Genomic DNA, 22841 nt, shown 5'->3' on the forward strand with positions numbered 1-22841 from the left:
GAGGGCCGTTGAGTTACTGCACACAACTCAGAAAAAAAGCAAGTACACTTTATTTACCTGCAAAAAATTACTGGGTCAATTTCAACTCCATTGCAAAGTCCAAGTTGGTTCTTTTCTTTGCACTTACAGCGGCGGTCGCTTGCGGAAAGTGAACTCACGAATAGGCACTCAACTTTCATGACGATGCCACGAAAATCGGAAATAAGGAATGTTGACGTTTGAGGTAGCACGCGGGCTACCCGAACAGCTCGACGGGGCTCAATTGACTGCACACACGACGCCACACGGCTCAACTGACTATATTCTCCTCTCAACCTCGAGATGCCAGAAGACCTCAAAGTTCACAGAGAAGTGCACTTTGAGGTCTTCGGCGTGGCGGCGCGTTCGATATATCGAATATGCTGGTAAACGGGTTATATTTCCGGTTACACCAGCCCTATAAATTTTCACGGGATTTTGAACGAGATTTTACAGCTGTTCGATATACAGAATAATTCATTATGTGTGGGTTCCCTATATCCGGGTTCGACTGTATTTTCACGAATTTATGTGCCTTTCTACCATCACGACAATGGCAAGATTTCGCGTACGACCACCTCTTTTATTGCACTCACCGAAGAAAAACCGTTATTACGAAGCTCCTGCGTAGGGAAGGGTACTGGAAGATGGTCACAGTTGACGGCGTATGTGAGTCGCTCTTCTCCGGTGGCTGCAACGGTGATGACATAAGCACGGTTTAACATGCAGACCAGCTTAAGCACGTTATCGGGTTGCGGCATTTAGGTTTCGGGCGTTGTTTATTTCTATTCTCACAATTATTCACCACTTTGCACACATCACACGAGATTATTGAAATTGAAAGTTATTTTTCACAGTTATACAATCGGAATGTTTTAACACACTTATACAATAAAGAACATCAACGCATTGGAAAGCGCCAACAACTCGGCCACCTGCCATAGAGACCGACGTTAGACGTCAATTGAACTTTCTGTTGGGGCAGGATTATTGTACCGAGAGCTACATTGGCCGCATTCTCGCCGTTTCGCTGTGGCCGCTGGCCGCACCGCGAGCTGAGCCATTGCCTAGCAATCGCCGCAGCTGGCAGCGCCGCTCGCCGCGCCATCTGGCGTCGTCTGCTGGAGTTACCACGGCACGCCGACGCGCCGCCCCCGCCGCAGTTGTGTTGCAAGTGTTCGCCGCTTGCATCTGGCATGACGTCAGAGGAGGAGACGGTGAAACCACTTTGCAACAACACAGGAAGAGCCGGCGTTGCATCGTATATATAGAAGGGGCAGCTCGGTGGGATTCGTCGGGAGTTATGGAAAGTGAGTCGAAGAGACTGAAAGAAGCCAGGCTTCGTCGTCGGAACGAAACCAAGGGAAGGCAGCGAGCCGAGGAGAGGGAGGAAGAACAAGCCGAACACCTCGAGAAGCGTCGTAAGTACGAAGCGGCCAGGCGAGTGAGATTCAGATGAGGATAGCACCCGAAACATGTTCAAGTCACTGGACGACAACCCCTTATCCTCCCGCCTCACCGACCGTCGGGCCGTCTTTGTGGCAATTGAGAAACAACAAGATGAAGACTTTCAAAATATATGCGTCACACTTTAAAAATGTCTAGTCTTTAATGTAACCATAACTTAAAGAGAGGTAACCACCAAACCTAGACACTCAGACGTACGAAGCTAAGCGATGAAGATGTAACCGTAGAGAGAACCAAACTAAACAATAAGATTAACCGTACCTCTCGCTACGCACACCCAGGCATAACTGAGTTAGGCCACAGCCAATGTTTTTTTTTTTTTCATTTTATTATCTTCCTCGTCTTTTCTATTACGGACACTGAAGGCGCATTTGCGCGCTGCCGTCACTGCTGTCGTGGTGTCATGGTATCAACAGCATTCGCGTGGCCCGCACGCTGAGGGTTACAAGGCCTTCAGAGCCGCAAGAGCCGCACAGTGCGCTTGGCAGCAAAAAAAGTCAAAGCCAAGTGCACGCACCTTCATGCTCCGCGTTGGGTCACTCCGTGGCGTCGAAAACGAAGAGCTAACTAAGGCGAGACGTATCGCACCATGATCGCTGCGCGCTGCCCGTCTGGGGAACCAGATGCCTTCGTATCACGTCCTTCGATCACTACATTGAAAAAGTACTGAGCGCCGTTTCTCAGAAGAGGTGCACTTTCGACATCACTCGATTCTAGTTATTATTACTTCGTAGTAGACACAAAATTATGGCTGGAAATCCGACCGGAAAGCCTCTTTCATTGCGATAGCAATTATATGGACACTCCAAGCGCATTTCTGCCGTCGCTGTCGCCGTGATGTTCCGTATAAAGTGCAAACACGGTATCGTCGCCGCGCGCCGTACACTGTATGTGCGATTGGAAATTGGCGAGGGTTAGCCGACGATCGCGGCGCAATCTCGCAAGCGCGAGGGATGATGGCGGGCCGGAAGCGTGCCGGAAGCGCGCCGTCTTTTGTAGCGCACTAGGCACGGGGGGGAGCTTGGGAGGGAAGGGGGCGTTCTACTCCGGTGGCAGCTGCTTACGTCGGAGCCGCTTGGGCACCGTGTCTTGACAGTGATCTGTGACGTGGAGAAAGTGCGCGCCCGCGTAGGCCTTTCGAAGTTAAGTTATCGTTGAAGCGAGAGACAGCACCATGGTCAATTCGCTTGCTGTTGCTCCAGCTTTCTGAGTGCATCGTTTCGACAGCGAGTTTCCGCGGCAGTCGAGCGCGATGTGTTCATGCTTACCTGTGCGCGTGTGACACCATGCTTAATTGTTAATTTAGTTTGTAAGCATATGTTTGCAAGTTCATACGATAAAACTAATATCTGTATTTCGTATAGGTGTCTATAGTTATCTACAAATTTGCTATCGCAATCGATGCTTCGCATTGCAGGCGAAACTGCGGCATTTTACTGCATTATCAGTTTTTTTTGAAGACAACGTTTTCTTAGCCACCTTTAGACGCGTTTGGCGTATCAGAGATTTGGTTATCTTGTAACTGCTTCTAGAAAGAAACGGTCGGTAATGTAACTTGTAGATGTCGTATGCATGAACATGACGATGGTATCAAATGATACTTCGTCAAGCCAAGAATGCATAGCAGTAGTCAGCAACTAAGCATATAATAAGGTTCTGCACATGCCCGACACTGTGGGAATTTGTTATGCCAATCATTTTGCCGGTTCTTTGCCATCCAGCATTGTTTGGGGTTCCACGAAAAAATACCGGGTGGACCTACGTGTTCCTGTAAATTAAGTAGTTGTGGCTGCGAGGCGCAAGCGTATGTGCGTGTGACGCCAGCAGCACGACAACCACCACCATTTAAATAATCGTATGACTGCAATGGCGTGATTTCTACGCCGGCTGTTCGGTGCGAGCCTAAGACATGGCGATTGTTGGGTTCTACTCAGTAAGTGGAGGAGCGTAAGCGAGAGAAAAAGTCGCAGTTTCGCTCGAAAGGCTAAGCATCGATTGCGACAGCAAATAAGTGGGCAGCTATACGAAGTAAGGATAGGAGTTTTATCGGCTGTATACACTTGTAAACATTGGTATACTAAATAAATGAACAAGCATGCTGTCACGCGCGCACAAGCAAACATGAGCGCAGCTCACTCGAGACCGCAGAAACTCGCTGTCAAAACGCTGGAGTGAGGAAGCGCGGTGTAGCAGCGAGCGAATTGACCTTCGTGCCACCACTCGCACCAACGCAAACTAAGCCGCGAAAACACAGCGTAGGGCGGACTCTGTCCCCACCGCAGATGGCTTTGAAGATATAGCTGCCCGAGCGGGGGCGCGGCGTAGAACACCTCCCCCCCCCCCCTCCCTACCGTCCTCCAGGAGCCCTCCGGGCGGGCGCGTACGGGCCGCTTGGGCTGCCCGGAGTAGAAAGTCGCTGATCGCTTTCACGATACAGTGGTCCGCGTAGAGCGACCCCACACCCCTCGGTATACACTATACCTCCGGAGCGGTTCGCGCGACTGGAAGACGGCGCGCTTCCTTCCCTTGCGTGCGACGAGATCGCCGGCTCACCCTCGCATGCTTTCACTCGCACATACAGCGTACGGCGCGCGGCGACTTTTGGACTTTATACGGAACCTGACGGCGCCGGCAGAAATCCTCCTGGAGTGTCCATATAATGGCTATCACAATAATACGGATTAGGACGTCATCAGTGACTACGTGTTACAGTATCGAACGTACTGGCCATTTCGTGTGATTTGTGTGCCGTAAGAGGCTGGCGGCAAAGGTATACTCTATATCTCAGTAGTTCCTTGCAGCACTGTGAAATTTGCAGTACTCTTTAGCCAATAAGAAGGCTCAATGCACCTCAAGATGTGTTCGTCCGCGCCACGTTGTCTGCTCATCGTCTGCCTGCCACCCTGTCCATGCATGTTCCACGGTTGGTGTATGGTGGTTGGCGTTATAACCGCAAGCTACTTTTACATCAATGCGACAGCGGGGCTGCGCTTCATCTGAACGCTTTCTAAGCAGTTCCTTGCTGCCTCCTTAGGCATTAAGTAGTAAGGGCGAACAATTGTTCATCCGCGCCGCATTGACTGCTCAACGTCTATATGGCATTTGCTCATCGCCGTCATGACTTACCATATTCGAGCGCAGTAGTAAATTAATGATGCAGTGAACAATTACGTCTTCATAGCGTTCCGCCTCGATCGTCAACGTATCACCAGCGCTGATGATCTGGCGCCGTCAGCTTACTAGGAATGGAACCACTTTTATGGCTCGGCGCCACGTCTGTAGTACTAGCATACATACAGACAGACAAAGAACTTCATTAAATAGGTCCTGAGAAGCCTTGCCCTAAGGCAGAGCTGCGGGCCGCTCCCACATGGGGATGGGTAGGCCGAGCCTAACCACCGCAGCGTCAAAACAAACGGCTGATCTCAATAATAGCGACAAAACATACCTAATGCTTTTCCCTTAGCGTGAGATGAGATTTTGCCATTTATTTCTTGCTGCCAGGGCGGAGAGCCAGCTACAAGGGCGAACTCGGATCGACACGGGCGGTCTAGACTGCATGGCCACTGCCATATTGCTACGTAATCACGGTTAGGGTGGCTATTACGGTTAACGGCGGTAACCGCCAGAGTAATTTGTGGTATAGGACGTACATGTGCAAAGGCCCTAACACGTAACGCATCGCTGTAACGTATCATGTACCAAGGAAAAATAAAGCGGTCTAATCCCACCAATTATCAGACTGTTACGCCCGGAACTATATTCCGCTGCGAAAGGATATTTCCTGTGTGCACCTCGTACATTTGGAAGCGCTGCATGTTACTTGTGAGATAGAGTATGCATGTCCTTGGTAGGAGGCCAGTATTAGGAAAAAAAGCTTGGGTTTCTTTATCAGTAAAGCAATTGTCAACAGTGCCTTCACGCTCTCATTACGGTTTCTCGAGGAACTGATGACATCTAACGGTGATTAATTCCAATCATGGTAATTATCATCTCAGTAAAACGTTCTTTTACTGTCAGCACTTCTTTTTTGATGTCGTACATATTGTTTCCTTATTTACGGCTTCCATGCTTGCGAATTGTGTGCTTATAATGTGGCAACTCATGATGGACCTCGTTTGGATCTGGCCGCGGCGATTTGTAGATGTTGCGAAGGTTATAACTATCGTTACTGTATTTCTGATTTTGTTTTATGTTTCTTTCCTCGTTCTCTATTTTTGTAACATTTGCAGCGTTTTGAGCATATGTTGTCAAGCCAGTGAAATAGGCGGCAGCCACCTACAGGCTTCAACATCTCCTGAAACAGTGGTAATTCAATAACAACTTTCGCATGTTCACTTCTGTTGCATTTCAAGCTTGTTATGGCAGCTCCACCAGGCTGCATTTGCAGACACCACATTCTCTACAGGGACATTACAAATAGCATTCAGTAGTTACAGTTACTCACCTCAAGAGCGTCCATCGCCGTACTTTCGACACGTTTCCGGTTCACTCGACTGATGCGAAGCAGAACTTTCTTGGCCCTCTCGGTCTTTCCCTTCGAGAGTAACCATCTTGTGGATTCCGGTATGAAGCTTTGTAGGGCAATGAGGAAACAAAAAAAACGGAGAGCAAACGTGGTTCGAGCTCATTTGTCCGTGTCATTCCCTCTTCAAGTTAGTCGCATCCAAGCCACACTACGATCTATTCACACAATCATCATCATCACCCTCATTCTATTTATGTCCACTGTAGGACGAATGCCTCTCCCGGCGATATACAATTACTCCTGCCTTCGTCAGCTGATTTCATATTTGTCTGCAACTTCCCTAATTTCATCAGCCCACCTACATGATAACCATGCATTGAGTCAACAGGATGGACTTTCTTTTTCACTCGCCGCTACGGACGTTTCCGGATCCATCCATAAATGTGTTATTGATTCAGTAATCTCCCTGTTAAAATTGCTTCCTTTATCATTATAACTTTAGTGCATTTCACCTCAAGCGACGTCATTCCACTTCTCGCACCTGTTCACATTGAAATTCAGCGTTTTTTTTTAAAGTTTGCAAGGAAACTTTATATGTATTGATTAAGTCTTATACACTCGAGTCGTGGCCTATCTTCCACATTGGGTATTAGCCACACGTTCAGAGGACAACAACCAGAGCCGCGATGGTGAAGCACGTGCTCGCTTGTGTTTTGACGGTCTCGGGACCGTCGCGGAACAATTTACCATCTTGTATGTAGGGTGCAGTACACTCGAAACATTAAAGGTACGCGGGAACCAGGTACCTTAATTTTGCGCTTGCGACGAGCCATTGAGAAAACGTGTGCTTAAAGCATACTACACGGACAACTATCATCATTCATTTAAAAGAGTGGGTTTAACCTACATCCACCCATGAAAAGCATGACGACTCCGTGGCTAGTATAGTCAGTTGTTATTAGCAAGCGGTCAGTTACAATAGTTAAAAACCTAGTGTTTTATGAAATGGCGTGGGCACTTGCGCACAGCTTCAGCTCCATATACGTGCGCAAGCCAACCATCTTTCTAGCTTTGTCAATCAAAAAAAGAAAGAAGGTTGTCCAGTTACACACATGAATAGAGCTAAACAAAATCTAACGCGTTGTCTTAATACCATCGCGAATTGCCAGCGCATTTCATGACACTAAATATACTTAACACGCCTTTTCTGTTTCCACAACAATCGTTTCAAAAATAGTAGTAATTTTTATAACCCAGGGAACAAAATGGAGAAATTAATGATATATAGCGCCGCATCGCTCTACGTAGCATAAAGTTGCACCTGAATTTTTAAATGCGAAGCATTTCTTGCCGGCGGCTCTGTCTGTTGTCCCCCGTCCCACACCCCCACAGCGATTGCGCGTCCCCTCCCCCTCTCTCTACACACCTACGCTCCCCCTTTCTCTCCTCTTGGAATACTCTACGGAGCGGCACCCGCGTGCCACACCCCCACAGCGCATGCGCGTCCCCTCCCCCTTCTCTCCTCTCCCACGTTCCCCCCTTTCTCTCCTCTAGGAATCCGGAGCGGCGCGCTCGACAGGTGGTGCGACAGCTGCATTCTCCGCTGGGGGCGCCACGGCAGTTCCGCGGTATGAAAATGACGGAGCGCGCGCGCCTCATTCTGTCTCCTGTGCAGCGGCGCTTGAGCGCTCGGCCGCGAAACCATCTCCCGCTCAAGCTAACCACCTCCCCGCTGCTTCGCATCCACAGATGGTTCCCTTTAGCGGGAGATGGAGTAATTTTTTTTGTCTAAAGGTTCCTTCCCGTACAAATTAGAAAACAAGAAAAACTGATGTTCACGGGGATGCACATGGAGTACCCGTTCGTTAAACACCCAAGACGAACACTGGGCTACGACATAGGCTGCAGTGGAAGTCTGTAGTGGAAATTTATCCCCATGTCACGCCACATTGTTGCCGTCTTGCAGCAGCAGTGTTCTTGCTCCACTGCGTTTGTGCCGAAGCTATAGCTGTGCACATTATGCACTCTCTATCTCCTAGCTGTGCTTTAGTAGCCTCGGCCTTTGTCCTTCAAGGTGGCCAAACCATGAATCGGGCGCGGGCACGTTGCGCAAGAACAGTGAATCTTGCGGCTATCATCACCACCACTACATTCATCAACGCTATACTACCCTCCTTCGGCTTTCGAGGAAGCCTATTTTATTTTTCATGCATCTTTTTACAACACATGATAAATAAAAGTGCAAACTTCTCCTACTGTGACAGCCCATCCGCTGCTGTAGAGCCCAAGCTGAGGAAGTGTCCCCAATATATATATATATATATATATATATATATATTATTAATAACAAGTAAATAAGCGCGAGTTCAGCCACTTCTACAGACAAGACATTACGCGAAGCTATCGGATGTTAAAAAAGATTGAAGCACAAAGTTTACAAATCCGTTACTCTCTACCAAGGCCGCCAACCGTGGTTTTGTAAGCTGCACCTGTTACAAGCTTCTGGGGCGGAATTCACTAAGTGAATTTACGAATAAATGTTGGCGTAAGAAAAATCTTTCGAAAAATTCACCGACGAGTAACAATACTCCCTAATGCGATATTTGAGCTCCGCTCTTTACGAGTTTTCCGTTCGCGATACATTGGCTGGCACGGACAATCTGTCTCGTACGGCACGTTGCAAACGGAGCGACGTGCGGCACGACTGCCTCGCTAATCGGGAGATCGCGAGAGGCAGCGAGTGGCTGACGCGTGGGCGCGATTCACAGCAGCCGCAGCAGACAGGCATCCGCTCATGCAGTGCTTTATTTCCATATACGGTATCGTTGGCGTCATAGGTGAACACACGACGCGCGCTACTCTGGCGCCATCTCGTAGCCATCGTCTTGCGCGGCACTACGCTTTATTCGCACGCTTTCGCCATACCCTCCTCCTCCGCATTCCTTGTCACGCTCTTCACTATCGCCGTCTTTCATCCCCCGCTGCGCTCCGCGTTCGCTCTTTCATCCTTCGCTGTGCTCGTTCACTCGGTTACGTCGAGGACGCGCCGCTCGCTGCAGGAACGGGCGTCTAAGAGCTGCGTTCTAAAATGCGTATTCACAAAGCTAAAACTGTTCGTAAGATCAGCAAGCTTGCGATTCCCGCCGCCCCAACAAAGAGCGCTGCAGTCGAAACAAAAATCACTGGTGGATTACCAGTGAAGCAGTTTAACACACTACATAGAGGTGACACAGAATTTAGATCAAAGGTAGGAGCAAAATTTATTTCTCCCGAGCGGAGACGTCGGTCATCCCGAAGACACACGCACACACACTTTTATTTTGATCGCATACGTTTGCGTGGAAGACTATCGCCACTTCGAGGAGCCGGAGGAAACTATACACGCGCGACGGGACCGCCACGTCGGCAGAGTTGAAGGAAACTAGGCATACAATCGCTTGGAACGACGACGACGACAAAGAGAGGGCGGCGCGAGCGTACACATGGCCGACGCGAGCCGCACAGCGGCAAATCTTTGAAAAACCCTCAATATCTTCCTGAGAGTCTGCTGATTGTGAAAATGGTGCCTATTGATAACTCATCTATTGAAAATTCATATCCAAGTGATGAGACGTATAACCTTATGCTAGAATGAAACTATTTTGCATCAAATTCAGGAGCTGAGTTTTCGCACACGCAGATCTGTTGACGGAAACGAAAAATTCATGGAACCCTAGCCATAGACAGATTCGCTGTGAAAAAGGAGTGTATGTAAATGTAGCATAGGTGCGAACTTCAGTACTTGCGTCAATAGCAAGCGTCAGAAAACCTAAACAGCCATCGCAGCTGCCGACGTAAAAAGAGAGAGAGGGGGAGCTGCCTCACAAACATAATTATGTCTATCTTTGTCACTCGAGCTGACGAGCGTGAGTGTTAGGAGGCTCGTTTGCGGCCGATTGGCCAGAGGTCACAACTGATAGCCGAGGATGTCGCGTGCTTATATCTTTGTGGTGCGCTCTGAGTTGTCATCTATAAGTGCATTGAGCAGTTTGAGTGCATAACTGTATTGGGCGTGCTGCGCTGTGGAAGGCAGTAACATAATGCTGTGCTGCGAACTTCTACCTAACACATGATAGGCTGTATTCTTTTCGCAATAGCCTGACTTTTCGTACGCGCCATGGCACTCTATTGGCTGGCAGCAAATAAAAGTGCAGTGTCCGTCCCTGATAACCGTCAAGTTAGTCATTGATGTAATTTGAGCACTTCGACTCCCGTTCCGGCGGCAAGCGTCGGTGTCGGCCGAGTTACCAAGCGAACAAGCACAGCGAAAGCTGAAAGCGAACGCGGATCGCAGCTGGGGATTAAAGACGCGAGAAGGAAATCGGAGAGGAGAGTGCAGCGGAACCATGAGGCGGAAAACGGAGGAGGGTATGGCGAAAGCGTGAGAAGAAAAGCGTAGTGCGGAGGCGATAGCTACGAGATGGCGCCAGAGTAGCGCGCGTCGTCTGGTAGATTTGTCGGCGGCGGCTGCCGTGAATCGCGCCCACGCGTCACCCACGCGCTGGCTCTCGCGATCTCCCGATTAGCGAGTCAGTCGCGCCACACTTCACTCCCTTTGCAACATGCCGAACGAGACAGATTGTCCGCGCCAGCCAATATATCGCGAAATGAAAATACGTCTACAGTTGTGCTCAAATTTCACATTACAGTAGCATAATTGTCAGTCCGGCAGTGGACATAAATATAGGCTGATGAAAATGATGATAATTGTCGGTGAATGTTTTTTTTTTCAAGTTTGAGCTTTCTCTCGCTCAAAGGGCTGCGAATAAAATCACGTTCCACCGTTGATACGAAAATCACGAGGACTTCGCAAATAAGAGTGATGATGGCAAAACAACCCTCGTTTGACGAAGTGAAACCGTATTTCGCGTGGGCGTACTTTCTCAAATTTCTACCTTCATTTTTTGTCTGATTATTCTCTTATTGCTTATCTAATTGTTTATCTTATTGTTTGCCTACAAGACCACGAGAAGGACCCACTCCGTCCATACTACATTACAGCGATGAAGCACAGGCTGTTCTTTCCAAGCTTCGGTACAGAACTATGTGCCCCCTTCGACTGCCGAGTTATGGCGGACACTGAAGCCATTCTCGCCGCGCCGCACTACCTGTGCGAGTTGGCACTGCGCCAGATGTGTCAGTGACGTCATCTGAAGATCCGTGTGCCTATAATTATGGGTCATCCATCATACGCCATGACCATGTCCTAAGATAGATGTTCTGCTGCGCCGCTGACCTCGTTTTTGGCGCTGTGCCAACTTTTATCGCCGAGCTTCATACACCCGCATCGATAATCTTCAAAGTGGGCCCATGTGGGGGCATATTCGCTCACGCGTAAAAAGCGCACACCGTAACGCTCATAAACACGCCGCTAGGTTCTTGTTTTGCATGCGCAATGCCAGCAACAGGCAACAGGTCATGGGAAGACCAGACGACAAATAAAAGCGACAGCAGACGACAACTATCGTCGTCTTATGACTGGCTGGAGATGCTTATTCTAAACTACAGACTAACATCAGTCCTGGGTGAAATGACGTCACTCACGTCGTTCAGTCGCTTCGTGCGATATTCTTTTTTATCTTTTCCTCATCTCACTTAAGAAACCCTTCATAGCTCCCCCGCTTGTGAATTTAGCGCAACAAATTTCTTCCAGACGGCGACGGTCATACCGTGCCCCGCGCTTGCTGCGCAGTAGTCAGGTTAACAAGACGACACGAAGAAAAAAAATCATGAGCCATTCCACTCTGTGAAAGTGGATTACCAGCGAAGCATTTTAGCGCACGACACAGAGGTGACACAGAATTTTGAACAAAGGTACGAACATATTTATTGTCCTGATCCGTGGTCATCGTCAGGATAAGTACGCACACACACATTCGCCTATCACCTCTGTTATTTAATCTGTCCATCACGTAAGACGGACATACCCCCTTAAGCAATGGGTCATACCCCCGTAAACGCGGCCTCCCCATTACGACGACAGAAATTCTACTCTCGAATGATGAGCGACAGCGGATCCAGCTATGGAAGCAGACGACGAACGTGTTCGCGCGGTTGCGCTGAGGGGCGCCTACTCTTTCCCCTTGGTCGCTTTATCAGGCGCACACTACGTCACGCACTACGTCATACATTCACAGCGACGTCGTTTTAGACACAGGTGGCCGTTAAACCGAGCTTCAATGCGAGCGGAGATATGCGCTTGCTTTTGTTGTTGGCTCTTTCACCCTCACTTTTTAGGGGAGAGTTTTTCCGCGCGGATGCCATAAAATCCCGGATCCTAGCCATAGACCGCTTCGCTGTAAAACGAACACCATTGCCTGGTATGGCGACGAGAACAATGTGAAGCACACACGACGCTAAGCGTAGTCACTAAAGCGTGCCGTATCAGCAAGATCAGCATTTGCGTCGCTCGAATTATGCTGTCTTGTGTGCACTCTGGCGGCGCATAGTTCGATCACTTAATTCAGTGCGTTTGGACAAAGCTACGACTTTTATGTGTAACTGTCGTTGTAAATGCACATGTGGATTGTATTGAAGGACTTAATTAAATTAACATCGAGGCCGTGGTGCTTGCAGCATTCGGCTGACAACTCAAAAATTCTTGCATTCATGTGTAACTACCACATTTAGGTTCAGCCACAACGCACGTATCCGCAACTTCCCAGGCTTCGACTCTGCTTCATTGATAGTTCCGGCGTCACATGTTTTAATTATCTACAAGAAAAGTGGAAAAGTACTTATCGAGATTGTGGTCAGGAAAGGAGACACTCTCTCTCCAATGATATTCACTGCATGCTTAGAAGAAATATTCAAGCGGTGGGACTGGGAACGCCGATCAACGGCGAATCTCTCAACAACATTCAGGCTCCCGACAACAGTGTCCTGTTCAGCAACGCTGGGGCTAAATTGCAACAACAGATCGAGGACCTTAACCGAGAAAGTGTAAGAGTAAGTTGAAGATTTATATGCAGAAGACAAAGGTAACGTTGAATAACCTGTGAAGCGAACAAGAATTCATGATCGGCAGGGAGTTTTACGTGCCAAAACCTTGATTTGATTATGAGGTACGCCGTAGTGTGGGACTCCGGATTAACTTTGACCCCCAAGGGACCCTTCACGTGACCCCAATCCACGGGACACGGGCATTTTTGAGTTTCACCCCATCGAAACGCGACCGCCGTGGCCGGTATTTGATCCCGCGACCTCGTGATTAGAAGCGCAACATCATAGCCGCTAAGCCACCGTGGCGGGTCATGATCTGCAGTCAGCCTCTACAGTGTGTGCAGGAGTAAGTTTATCTGGCTCAATTACTCACAGGGAGCCCTGATCATGAGAAGGAAATTTACAGAAGAAAATGGGTCCGTGTGCAAACGGCCAGCATTACGAAATCATGACCGAGAGCTCACGGCAGTCGTTGAAAAGAGTGCAATCATTCGATCCTTCAAGCACTGTCATATGGGGCAGAAATTTACAAGGTTAACAATGAAGCTTGAGATCAACTTAAAGACCCATCAAACAGGCGTTTCATCGGTCAAGAAGTGATGAACGCTGGTATGACGTTTAAGTGTGATAGGCAGCGAAACTTTCACGTGCGGATGTTATGTCGTGAAGTTTTCCGTCATAATTTGGGAGTGTTTGTAGCCCCGGCTTCTTTATGCATTTCTCGTTTAGGGCTGCTTTCATAGCTCTCCGTGCTCTCGATAGGACTCATATGCGAAGGGAGCGCGTGTAATTCGTCGTCGGTTGACGCTCGACGACATCGTCGACCAGCCCCTTAGACGGTACCAGCTGACTAAGGATCTGATACTGAGGCTATGCGGTGCATTAGAATCGCACCAGCAAGCATGTGCAGCGCGATAACATATATAGTCAAGAGTACGACGAAAGTTCGTCTGGTCAGGTAACATGATGACGAAGAAATTGCGGTCATTCACCAAGTCAATGGTGAAAATAACACAGAGACGTTTCGTGTGATCAAGGATCAGTTTAGTGCAATCAAGGATCAGTTTAGTGTGATCAAAGAACCCGTACGGGTCCCGAAACGTCTGTGTGTTATTTTCACCATTGGCTTGGTCAGTGACCGCAATTTCTTCAGATCACATATAATACCGGTGAGCATGCGGGTGCTGGTCACCTTGCCATGAGGCGATATGAATTACATATAATGCAGTTTTCTTTTTTTTTTCGTTCTGTAATTAGCAATGAAATAGACATTCAGTCGCTTTGCAACATGTCGCTGATGTTGCTACAGGCGGGGTTAGCCTGGCAGACCTGGCCGGCAATTGCTTCTGCGCCAAAATAGGCCACCATGTGTCCATCAGAGTCCTGGCGTTCGCAGAAATGTGAGAAGAATGCGTGACACTTCCCCTGCCATTCTTTTCACGAAGGTACGGCGAACGGGCGAGCGCGGTTGCGCTTGTCGGCGCTGTATCAGACGCCCGGAAAAGGAAGCTGTTAAATAGGGGTGTGTAGTGATTTGCCGTAGGAATACAGCCTCAACTACAGATGTATGATGTGCGATCATGCTATCAGTTGTCCGCGCTTCTTCCATGCCTTGTCGTTTAAACCGAGCTTCGCTTCGAGCTTCTCGCTCTCACACACGCTGTAACTTAAATGCGCTGCCACTTCAGGTTCACCCTTATCTCAGCGTAACAACGTTTTGGCTAATAAATTGCGTACGAAGAGCGAGGCTTAGTGAATTCCGCCCCTGAAGCAGACACATTTCATGTTGAACTTACAGCTTACGAAAAATTGTTACAACGTTTGCGAGGGCCTTTGAAAAGTCCTACACACAAATTAGCGTCAACAATTAAGAAGCAATCGTTGTTGGATTCTTGTAACGCGTGCAGCCACTTAAATAAATTGTTCATATGCTTTAAGACGCTAATTGAAATATTTTTACGAAAAAGTGACATGACTTATGGTCCAATCAGTATATATTATTTATTATGTAAATATGAGGACTCACCAGAATGCACCAGTCGAAATAACTTATTTAATAACGGTACGCACGCGGAAAGTAATTTAAATGCTTGAGTAATCGTGCTTTGTCGGTTAGTAATACTACTCGAATACCTGTGCGACATTTGTATCCTTCCTCTGTTTCTTCGGAGGGAGAATATTGTCCTGAAGACTGTCGCTTCTTTTCGCACACTCTCCGTCACTCTTTACTGAAACATAATAAACCTGACCATCTCTAGCTCATTAAAATGCAACAAGCTTCATCCTACGACCTTAAATTTCCTTCAATAGAATCTCTAGCGCATTTGGGACAAACTTACGTAACTTTCTCTACAAAGTGCAGTGCCGGGACTTACGGTGACACGACGGCTGCGACGAGGCAGGGGATCACGATGACGGCGTTCAGCAGGCGCCAGTGGGCGAGCGCGTATGCCACCCAGGGCATTGTCGCGCCCACGAGAGGGTAGACGAACTTAAAGGCACCCAGCATGAGCATGCGTTTCTTGGCGGGCATGTACTCCAGCGCTGCGCGGGCAAGGGCGAAACATCGTGAGACATGGATGAAGGGAACCTTACGACTACGCGCGTTGCTTAGTAGAGTACACTGCCTGCACCTAGGTGACGCATCCAAGGCGCTTTACACTACGGTAGCTGCAGCGAATCTGTGGTAGTGAGGTTGCGCCAACCAGTTCTCACTGCAGAGATGCTAGAAATACATCAAGTATTCTCGGCAGAAGTGCCGCACATACGCTGCTCCCTTAGGGGTCTGCGCATGATTAGACGTTCCAACGGCAGAGCTTTCTTCGCATACTATAACGGGCTTCGTTTCTTTTCTTTTTTTTTTCAGTGCTGTCTGACCGATTGAACCTGCTCATATGGCACCTAATGCTGACCTGCAGAGTAGTTCCAGTGAGAACAGGAATATCAAAATAAGGATAATCAACGATACATCACCAATGATTACTTTAACTTTAAAGACAAACCTCGAACGGTAGCCGTCCAGCTATCCTGTCCACCACCCAAGGACTTCTTTGTCCCGGCGTGTTTGTGCTCAGCCTTTTAAGCCCTTAACAGGCAAGCTCTCTCCGTGAGCCTCGAGAGTATTGCGCCGAATAAAATTAGGTCCGATTATGTACGCGAAAGAATCTCCTCCCTGTCGACATGACCTGAGGAAGCGCGTTGGACGAGCTTCACAAATTCCAGATTAAGGTGGCATCAATAACCGGGCGTATATGCCAATGAATAAGTTTGCATAGCAGGCGTTATTTGCGATATTAATTTGGCCATCACAAACCCGCACCTGCCAATTCTGATCAAGCGTGGAAACGACGCAGTTGTCATCACGCAATGCCATGTGCTTTGCCTCGATAACGTATGCTGCGTGACGTTGGTGTTCAAAACAAATTCCGTCCCTACGCATGCCGACGTCCGTTGTAACTACGACATTCTGTTCGGCTACTTGTTCCCACATTGCTCCCATGTCGTAATTGCATTCATCATCATCATCAGCCGTTATTTGTGTCCACTGCAGGACGAAGGCCTTTCCCTGTGATCTCCAATTACCCCTGTCTTGCGCTAGCCGATTCCAACTTGCACCTGCAAATTTTCTAACTTCATCATCCCACCTGGTTTTCTGCCGTCCTCGACTGCGCTTCCCTTCTCTTGGTATTCACTCTGTAACTCTAATGGTCCACCGGTTATCCATCCTGCGCATTACACAGCCTGCCCAGCTCCATTTTTTACTCTTAATGTCAACTAGAATATCGGCTATCCCCGTTTGTTCTCTGATCCACACCGCTCTCTTCCTGTCTCTTAACGTTAGTCCTAAGATTTTTCGTTCCATCGCTCTTTGTGCGGTCTTTAACTTGTTCTCGAGCTTCTTTGTTAACCTCCAAATTTCTGCCCCATATGTTAGCACCGGTAGAATGCAATGATTGTACACTTTTCTTTTCAATGACAATGGTAAGCTCCCAGTAAGGATTCGACAATGCCTGCCGCATGCACTCCAGCCAAATTTTATTCTTCTGTAAATTTCTTTCTTATAATCGGGGTCCCTTGTGAGTAATTGACCTAGATAAACGTGCTGCCTTTACAGACTCTAGAGGCGTCTCTAAAAACAGCTGAGCATATGTACCCAGCGTGCAGAGTCGCATAGTGCAGAGGCCTGCAGCGTTACAAGACTAAAATTTGCGAGTTGCGATAGCTCCCTTGTTGCTTCTTCCAAAGAATGCCCATTAAATACAGCCAACGTTTCATCACGCTATCTGCGGGATGTTTAGTTGTCATGTGTTGTTGCAAGGTGTATTTCCGTAGAGAAAAAAGCCAGCCATCGGCACATCTGTAGGGGTAGTCCCGATGAAGCAACATATAAGCTGATTGATTATATGTATGTGCGTGAGTTATTCAGCAAGACAGAAACAGCAGCCATGATCAGAAAACGATGGGCGCCGGTTCACATAGAAAGCTTAGCTTTAACAACATAAATAATGCTGCGCATCAGAACTCTTCTGTTCCATGTTTATTGACTTCTACCGCAGCTGCACGAACCCCGCCAAATGCTGCTTTGAAGGCTCCGCAAGATTTTTCGATTTTGATACGATTAGCATTATTTCTCAAATTCATACTTTTGAGCCTATATATATATATATATATATATATATATATATATATATATATATATATATATATGTATATACGCTGACCCAGTGGCCCAAGTTGTCTGCCAGCTTGGGCCACTACGTACGTGCTCGTGCTCGTGACGCCATCATGGTCATTCCATCGTCGTCATTCCAGCATGGAGAAAGGAAAAATATTGACCCTTTTCGCGGCGATACCGTGGGCGCTGCCATGTTTGATCAAGCGGTGACGCGTCCATTGCTTGCCTCAACTGCCTCCGTTGCCTCCTTAAACAAGGAGGTGTATAAACAATGGATGTGTATGACGCCCGGCGCGGCTCAATAAACCTCTGTTTTTGGGAGCTATCGCAGACGCTGACTGGGTGGACGACACGAAGCTTTGGCCAGAGCTTCACAGGACATGCAAAAGCGCTTTGGAGCTCATTAAGATTTGTTCGAACGGCGCGAGCAGCGTATATGGTGCTTGTTCTAAAAGTGTGGCGAAATATGTATTCCAAGCATCCAAGCGTTCCGCTTATGAATTGAACCAGGATCAGTGTTTTTTTTTTTTTTGTTACTTAATGGAAAATACATTGAAGCAGTGGCTTGTCACGTTTTCTGACTGAGTGAAGTTCGTCGGTGCGGTCACTATCTGATTAAAATACATTGAAGCAGTGGCTTGTCACGTTTCTGACTGAGTGAAGTTCGTCGGTGCGGTCACTATCTGATTATTTTCTGCCTAATCGCTCGCTGGTGTGCTAGTTGCAATAGATTTGTTCTTGCTGCACACTAGGCTTGGAACGTAGCTGTTCTGTACTTCGTAATAGCATATAGCAAATATTTATTATCGCTAGTAACTCGCTTACTCCTGTGGACTGTCACGAAACATTCACCTTCATCCATTCGTGTGCTGTCGGTGTAGTCGGTCACCCACGCTTTGGCACACTGATTCAAATGTGCGCCCATTCACACATTCTTAATACGTTGGCGATAGAGTGTGCGCAAGTTTCCGTGCGAGTAGGGGTAGATGTGTGTAGATAACGTGAGCGAAACATTATATACCAGGAAGCGGCGCTACACCATTTGTCATTGTTTAACGAGGGGTACTCTCTTGCCGACGTCCCAGGGTTGAAGTCTTTGGAGGTTAGTGATACAACGCTAGCGGATAAGTGACTTTTTTATATACGCAGAAAGTCGTACACTAAGAAGGGCCGGCAACAGAGGCTGTCCATATATAGCAAGCACATAGCAACAGTCCGTTAACTTGGTGACACGTATTCATTCTATTCCTTAATATGCCAGTCAATACTTTTGCAACGAACTACTGCACGTCTTCAATCCACCACTCCGCATTTTCCAGCATGAATGGAGCACAGTGCGTGAGCGAAAACCCAGTTGCATTTCCGACAGCTGATGGCACAGAAACGTGGCAGAAGCGGTGATGATTTCGTATTCGTGCGCTTTCACTGAGGCAACGTATGGCGCGCCGCCGAAAGCGCCATCTCGTTTCTCGAGAGCAAACTGCTCCGCGAAAAGGGTCAATAGGAGGGAGCCTACCGCAACGCGATTGACGCCTGCCGTGGTAGCCAAACACGTGGTGAAAACATCCGAGCGCGGAGGCTACGCCAGAGCGCGCGGTAGCTTTTAGTACTCCCGGTTGATTTATTTTTTGCAATACTCATCGAAACCTTTTGAAACGCTTGAAATAAACAAAAACAAAATCAAGGGGAAACAACCAGGAAAAATCTTTTTTCCTTCCTCCATGTTAGCAGCTGCAGGCCCAGAGCGCATCGAATAAAAACTACCGGTAACTAAAGATCTCGGCAAATCTCGATTCTCCGTGATCTCGACGCAAGAGGTCACGTGTTGGGCCACCATTGCTGGCTACACGAAGCGTTCGCTTGCCAAGGCGGGCTGCGTGACGTAATGCTCCCTCCTATATTTTTCCTTCCTCCATGCATTCCAGCTTCTTCATCAGACTTTCGCCATCCCGTCATCGTCGCGCTTTCTAACCCCGACTGAGGGACCCAAGTTGTCTAGTATCTTGGGCCACTACGTAGGTGTTCGTGATCGTGATGCCATTTTGGTCATTGCATTTCTTCATTCAGGCTTTGTGAAGCCTCTCGTCATGCCGTCGTCGTCCCGCCATCCTCATCGGACAGTCGTCGTGCATTGGTTGTCATACCATCGCCGTGTGGCCGTCGTGATCGTTCCATGGTCATAACTCCAAGCTTCGTATTTTGACTCTCGCCATGCTGTCATTGTCTCGCCATAGTCATCATGCAGTCTTCGTAATGCAGTCGTGGTCACGCTATCGTCGTAATACACTCGTCGCCGTCATATTGTCCTTACACCGGTGTCATATCATCAACGTCATGCCATCGTGGTCGTGCCATCGTCATTAGACTCGCTTCGTCATCCGGTTGTCGTCACACCAAGTCCATCGCCATTCCGCACTCGTCGCCATCTCCACTGTCCTCATGCCGTCATTGTCACGTTGTTGTTGTCGTTATGCCATAGTTATCACTTCAGAATCGTCAACTCGTTATCGTCACGCCGTTGTCGTCATACCCCCTTTATCGTGCCATCGACGTCATTCCCTCTTCGTCGTTCCATCACCGTCACTGCTGGTCGTCGTGCTTAAGGGTGGCCTTAGCAAGCGAGTGAAATATCAATGTGGGTCGATGCCTGTGACACTACATGTCGCGTGTATAGCCGAAGCAACGGATGTTTCAGAATGGCCATTACAGATTTTAAGGTTAACGTGACTTCAGCGATATAGTGCGTCGCTATATTGGTTTAATGCTAATCGTATTACGGTCGACACTCATCGTGAGATGGTTTCTGCCATAATTTTTCTTTGTCATACTTGTCACATTTATTTTTGCCCATTTTTCCGCACACCGCGCACAAATTGTACTCAAAATGATTCATTTTCATTTTTCTATCATATGCCTTTCTTTCTTTTTTTGGCGTGCTTGCCAAAGCGCAGTGTCTTCCCTGCAAAATTATTTCTTAGAAAGTATAGCTTCCATATGACGAAAGGCGTCGTCGAAAAGAAACGCCCAGGTTTACGTTGGCAATCTATACGAGGTGTCGTTTAACTCACGGCAAATTAACATGACAAAGTGAAGTTTATTACGCTACTTCGGCTTCAGTAAATTATGCTAATTTTGCAGCGTTTTGGATTTGAACTTATGAAATGGAGGCCGTTCGCTTTGGCATTGAGAGATGAGCTGACTTCATTAAGGAGCTGGACCCGTTAGCCTGGCAAATGGTGTTGCACGCTACTGCAGGTGTTTGGTGAGGACGGAATTTACACGGTGACCTCACAAACACACAACGGCTCATTCACGACACACGCATATATACACATGCACATTATTCACAAATTTTCGTGAGGCCATGCAGATATTAGAATATTGATAAGATCCAACACACATGTTGAAATGTGGGTCAAGCAAAACTTTAGTCAATTAGGTGGTACAAGCCTAAAAACGATACGTACAATTGAGTTTATTTTGTTGCTATGCAAGTTCTAACATCATGCGATACGGACGTTCACTTACCGTACAGGCCAAATCATTAACCTCAAGCGCACCACGAATAAATGCTAGTAAAACATTGGGAGCCCCAGATAAAGTGCAGTGTTCTGTGCCTCAGTACTGCGACCTATGCCCATTGCTGCTTTGTTTCTATATGACAACATGTGCTTGTAAATTATTGGAAATAAAGCTGTTCGTGGCTTTAATTTAAATTAGTCATAAGTAAATACCTTGGCCTATGCGGATGATATCGCCTTGTGTTGCACGGACAGGCAAATTATCAATGAAGCAATATGCATTGTCAATCATTCTGGTTAAATTACAAGCAGTCCTTCAAATTGGGGAAAGTGCCATGTGTTTTGGCACGCAGAATGGATATCGGCCCCAGACACCTACGCGAAGGTTTGGTAGATGATAAATTGTGTAAAGTATTTTGGTGTGCCATTAGATTGCTATGAAAATATTAAGGTGTATTTGAAACAGAAAGTGCATGAAACACCTACCAATTAAGGTGGATAGGTGGAACGGAGCCAACTTGTCTCTTTTCAGCGGGGGGACAATTTGCAATGTTTCCTTCCGTTTTGTTTCTTATTAGAAAGCTGCGGTACATGACGTGACTGCTACACTGTTCGCGGACGAACGTAAAAAATGTGGTTGATCCCTCTTATATAGGAATCGGTATAGAACACGAAAGTGAAACGTGTCTTCACAGAAGTAGTGTAATGTTTATTGCACATTGATATATAATGTCTATTGGTGTTTTGTGGCTAAAGCGCCCTTAGGCGTTGATGCACCCACGCTGACGCCTGGTGGCACGTCTCCTCCATCACGACTACCAACGTCGATGACCATGAGCAACCGTCGTGCATATGGAAGCTGCACTACGCTGCCCACGCTAGCACAACGCGAAAGACGAGCACGTAACTGACACACTAATACAACGCGCAAGACAAAGCACGTAACTGAATCGTCACCGAGTCAAATCAGCGCGTACAGCGCGTCGTAATTGCAGCCTCCGCGATCAACTTCAGAAACATTTTCAGAGCTAATTGCAGAGGCCACGCTCCGCTGTGCTGAGTACGGTGAACGCCACCTAGTAGCGCTTCTGCGAGAACGCGTTGGTAGTGCTTCTTGATGCCAGCGTCCCTTCGAATGCTGGCATCGAGGCGTCGTAGTGTAGAGACCACCGAAGCGTTCACTGTCGGTGCGCGTTAGTGTCATAATGCAGTACTTCTCTTTTCTGCTCGTAGGCGGCGGCACCGCCCCGAGCAAGAGCGCGGGTACACGGAGGAGTGTTAGATATATAAGGCGCGTCTGTGTAGCTCTCTGCAGATGCGTTTGTGGCGCAATGGGTTAAACGCTCGGCGATCTATCGTCGCGGACCGAGAGGTCGTGGGTTCGATTTCCAAATTTTGCATGTTTGTGGAACTTTTTCTTCTGGTTTCTTTCTTTGTATTATGTTCGTGTATGTTCGTGTGACGTATTTCCGTGACGGAAATACGTCAGTGAAGTCTTGGTGGACCCCGGCATAAAACACTGGGCTTCTTCGATTTTCGGAGTTCTGGCAGCCCGCTGGCAGCCAGACGGCAGCCACCTAGTTCCGGTTATGATAGGAAGTCACGTGAGCTGGAATCCCAAGACAACCCGGAGCTGCCCGAAGTTTGCAAAATCGAACGACGGGACAGCGCTGGCCGCGGGATAAATGTAAATAAGCTACCAATATGGCAG

At 47.8% G+C, this 22841-nt stretch overlaps 1 protein-coding gene across 1 annotated transcript in view; it reads right to left on the reverse strand.

Moving 5' to 3' along the window:
- Nucleotides 1-610: 610 nt before the first annotated feature.
- The window catches only part of LOC119454354 (solute carrier family 22 member 8), a 64211-nt gene continuing 41980 nt past the window's right edge, over nt 611-22841 (reverse strand). The window contains exons 7-9 of the mRNA XM_037716309.1: nt 15310-15478; nt 5933-6059; nt 611-709 (exon numbers count right to left, since the gene is read on the reverse strand). Of these exons, the coding sequence (XP_037572237.1) occupies nt 611-709; nt 5933-6059; nt 15310-15478 (395 nt within the window). The remainder of the gene's footprint in view (nt 710-5932; nt 6060-15309; nt 15479-22841) is intronic.

Source organism: Dermacentor silvarum, chromosome 5 (genome assembly GCF_013339745.2).
Source record: "Dermacentor silvarum isolate Dsil-2018 chromosome 5, BIME_Dsil_1.4, whole genome shotgun sequence".
In the NCBI taxonomy this organism is placed as follows: Eukaryota; Metazoa; Arthropoda; class Arachnida; order Ixodida; family Ixodidae; genus Dermacentor; species Dermacentor silvarum.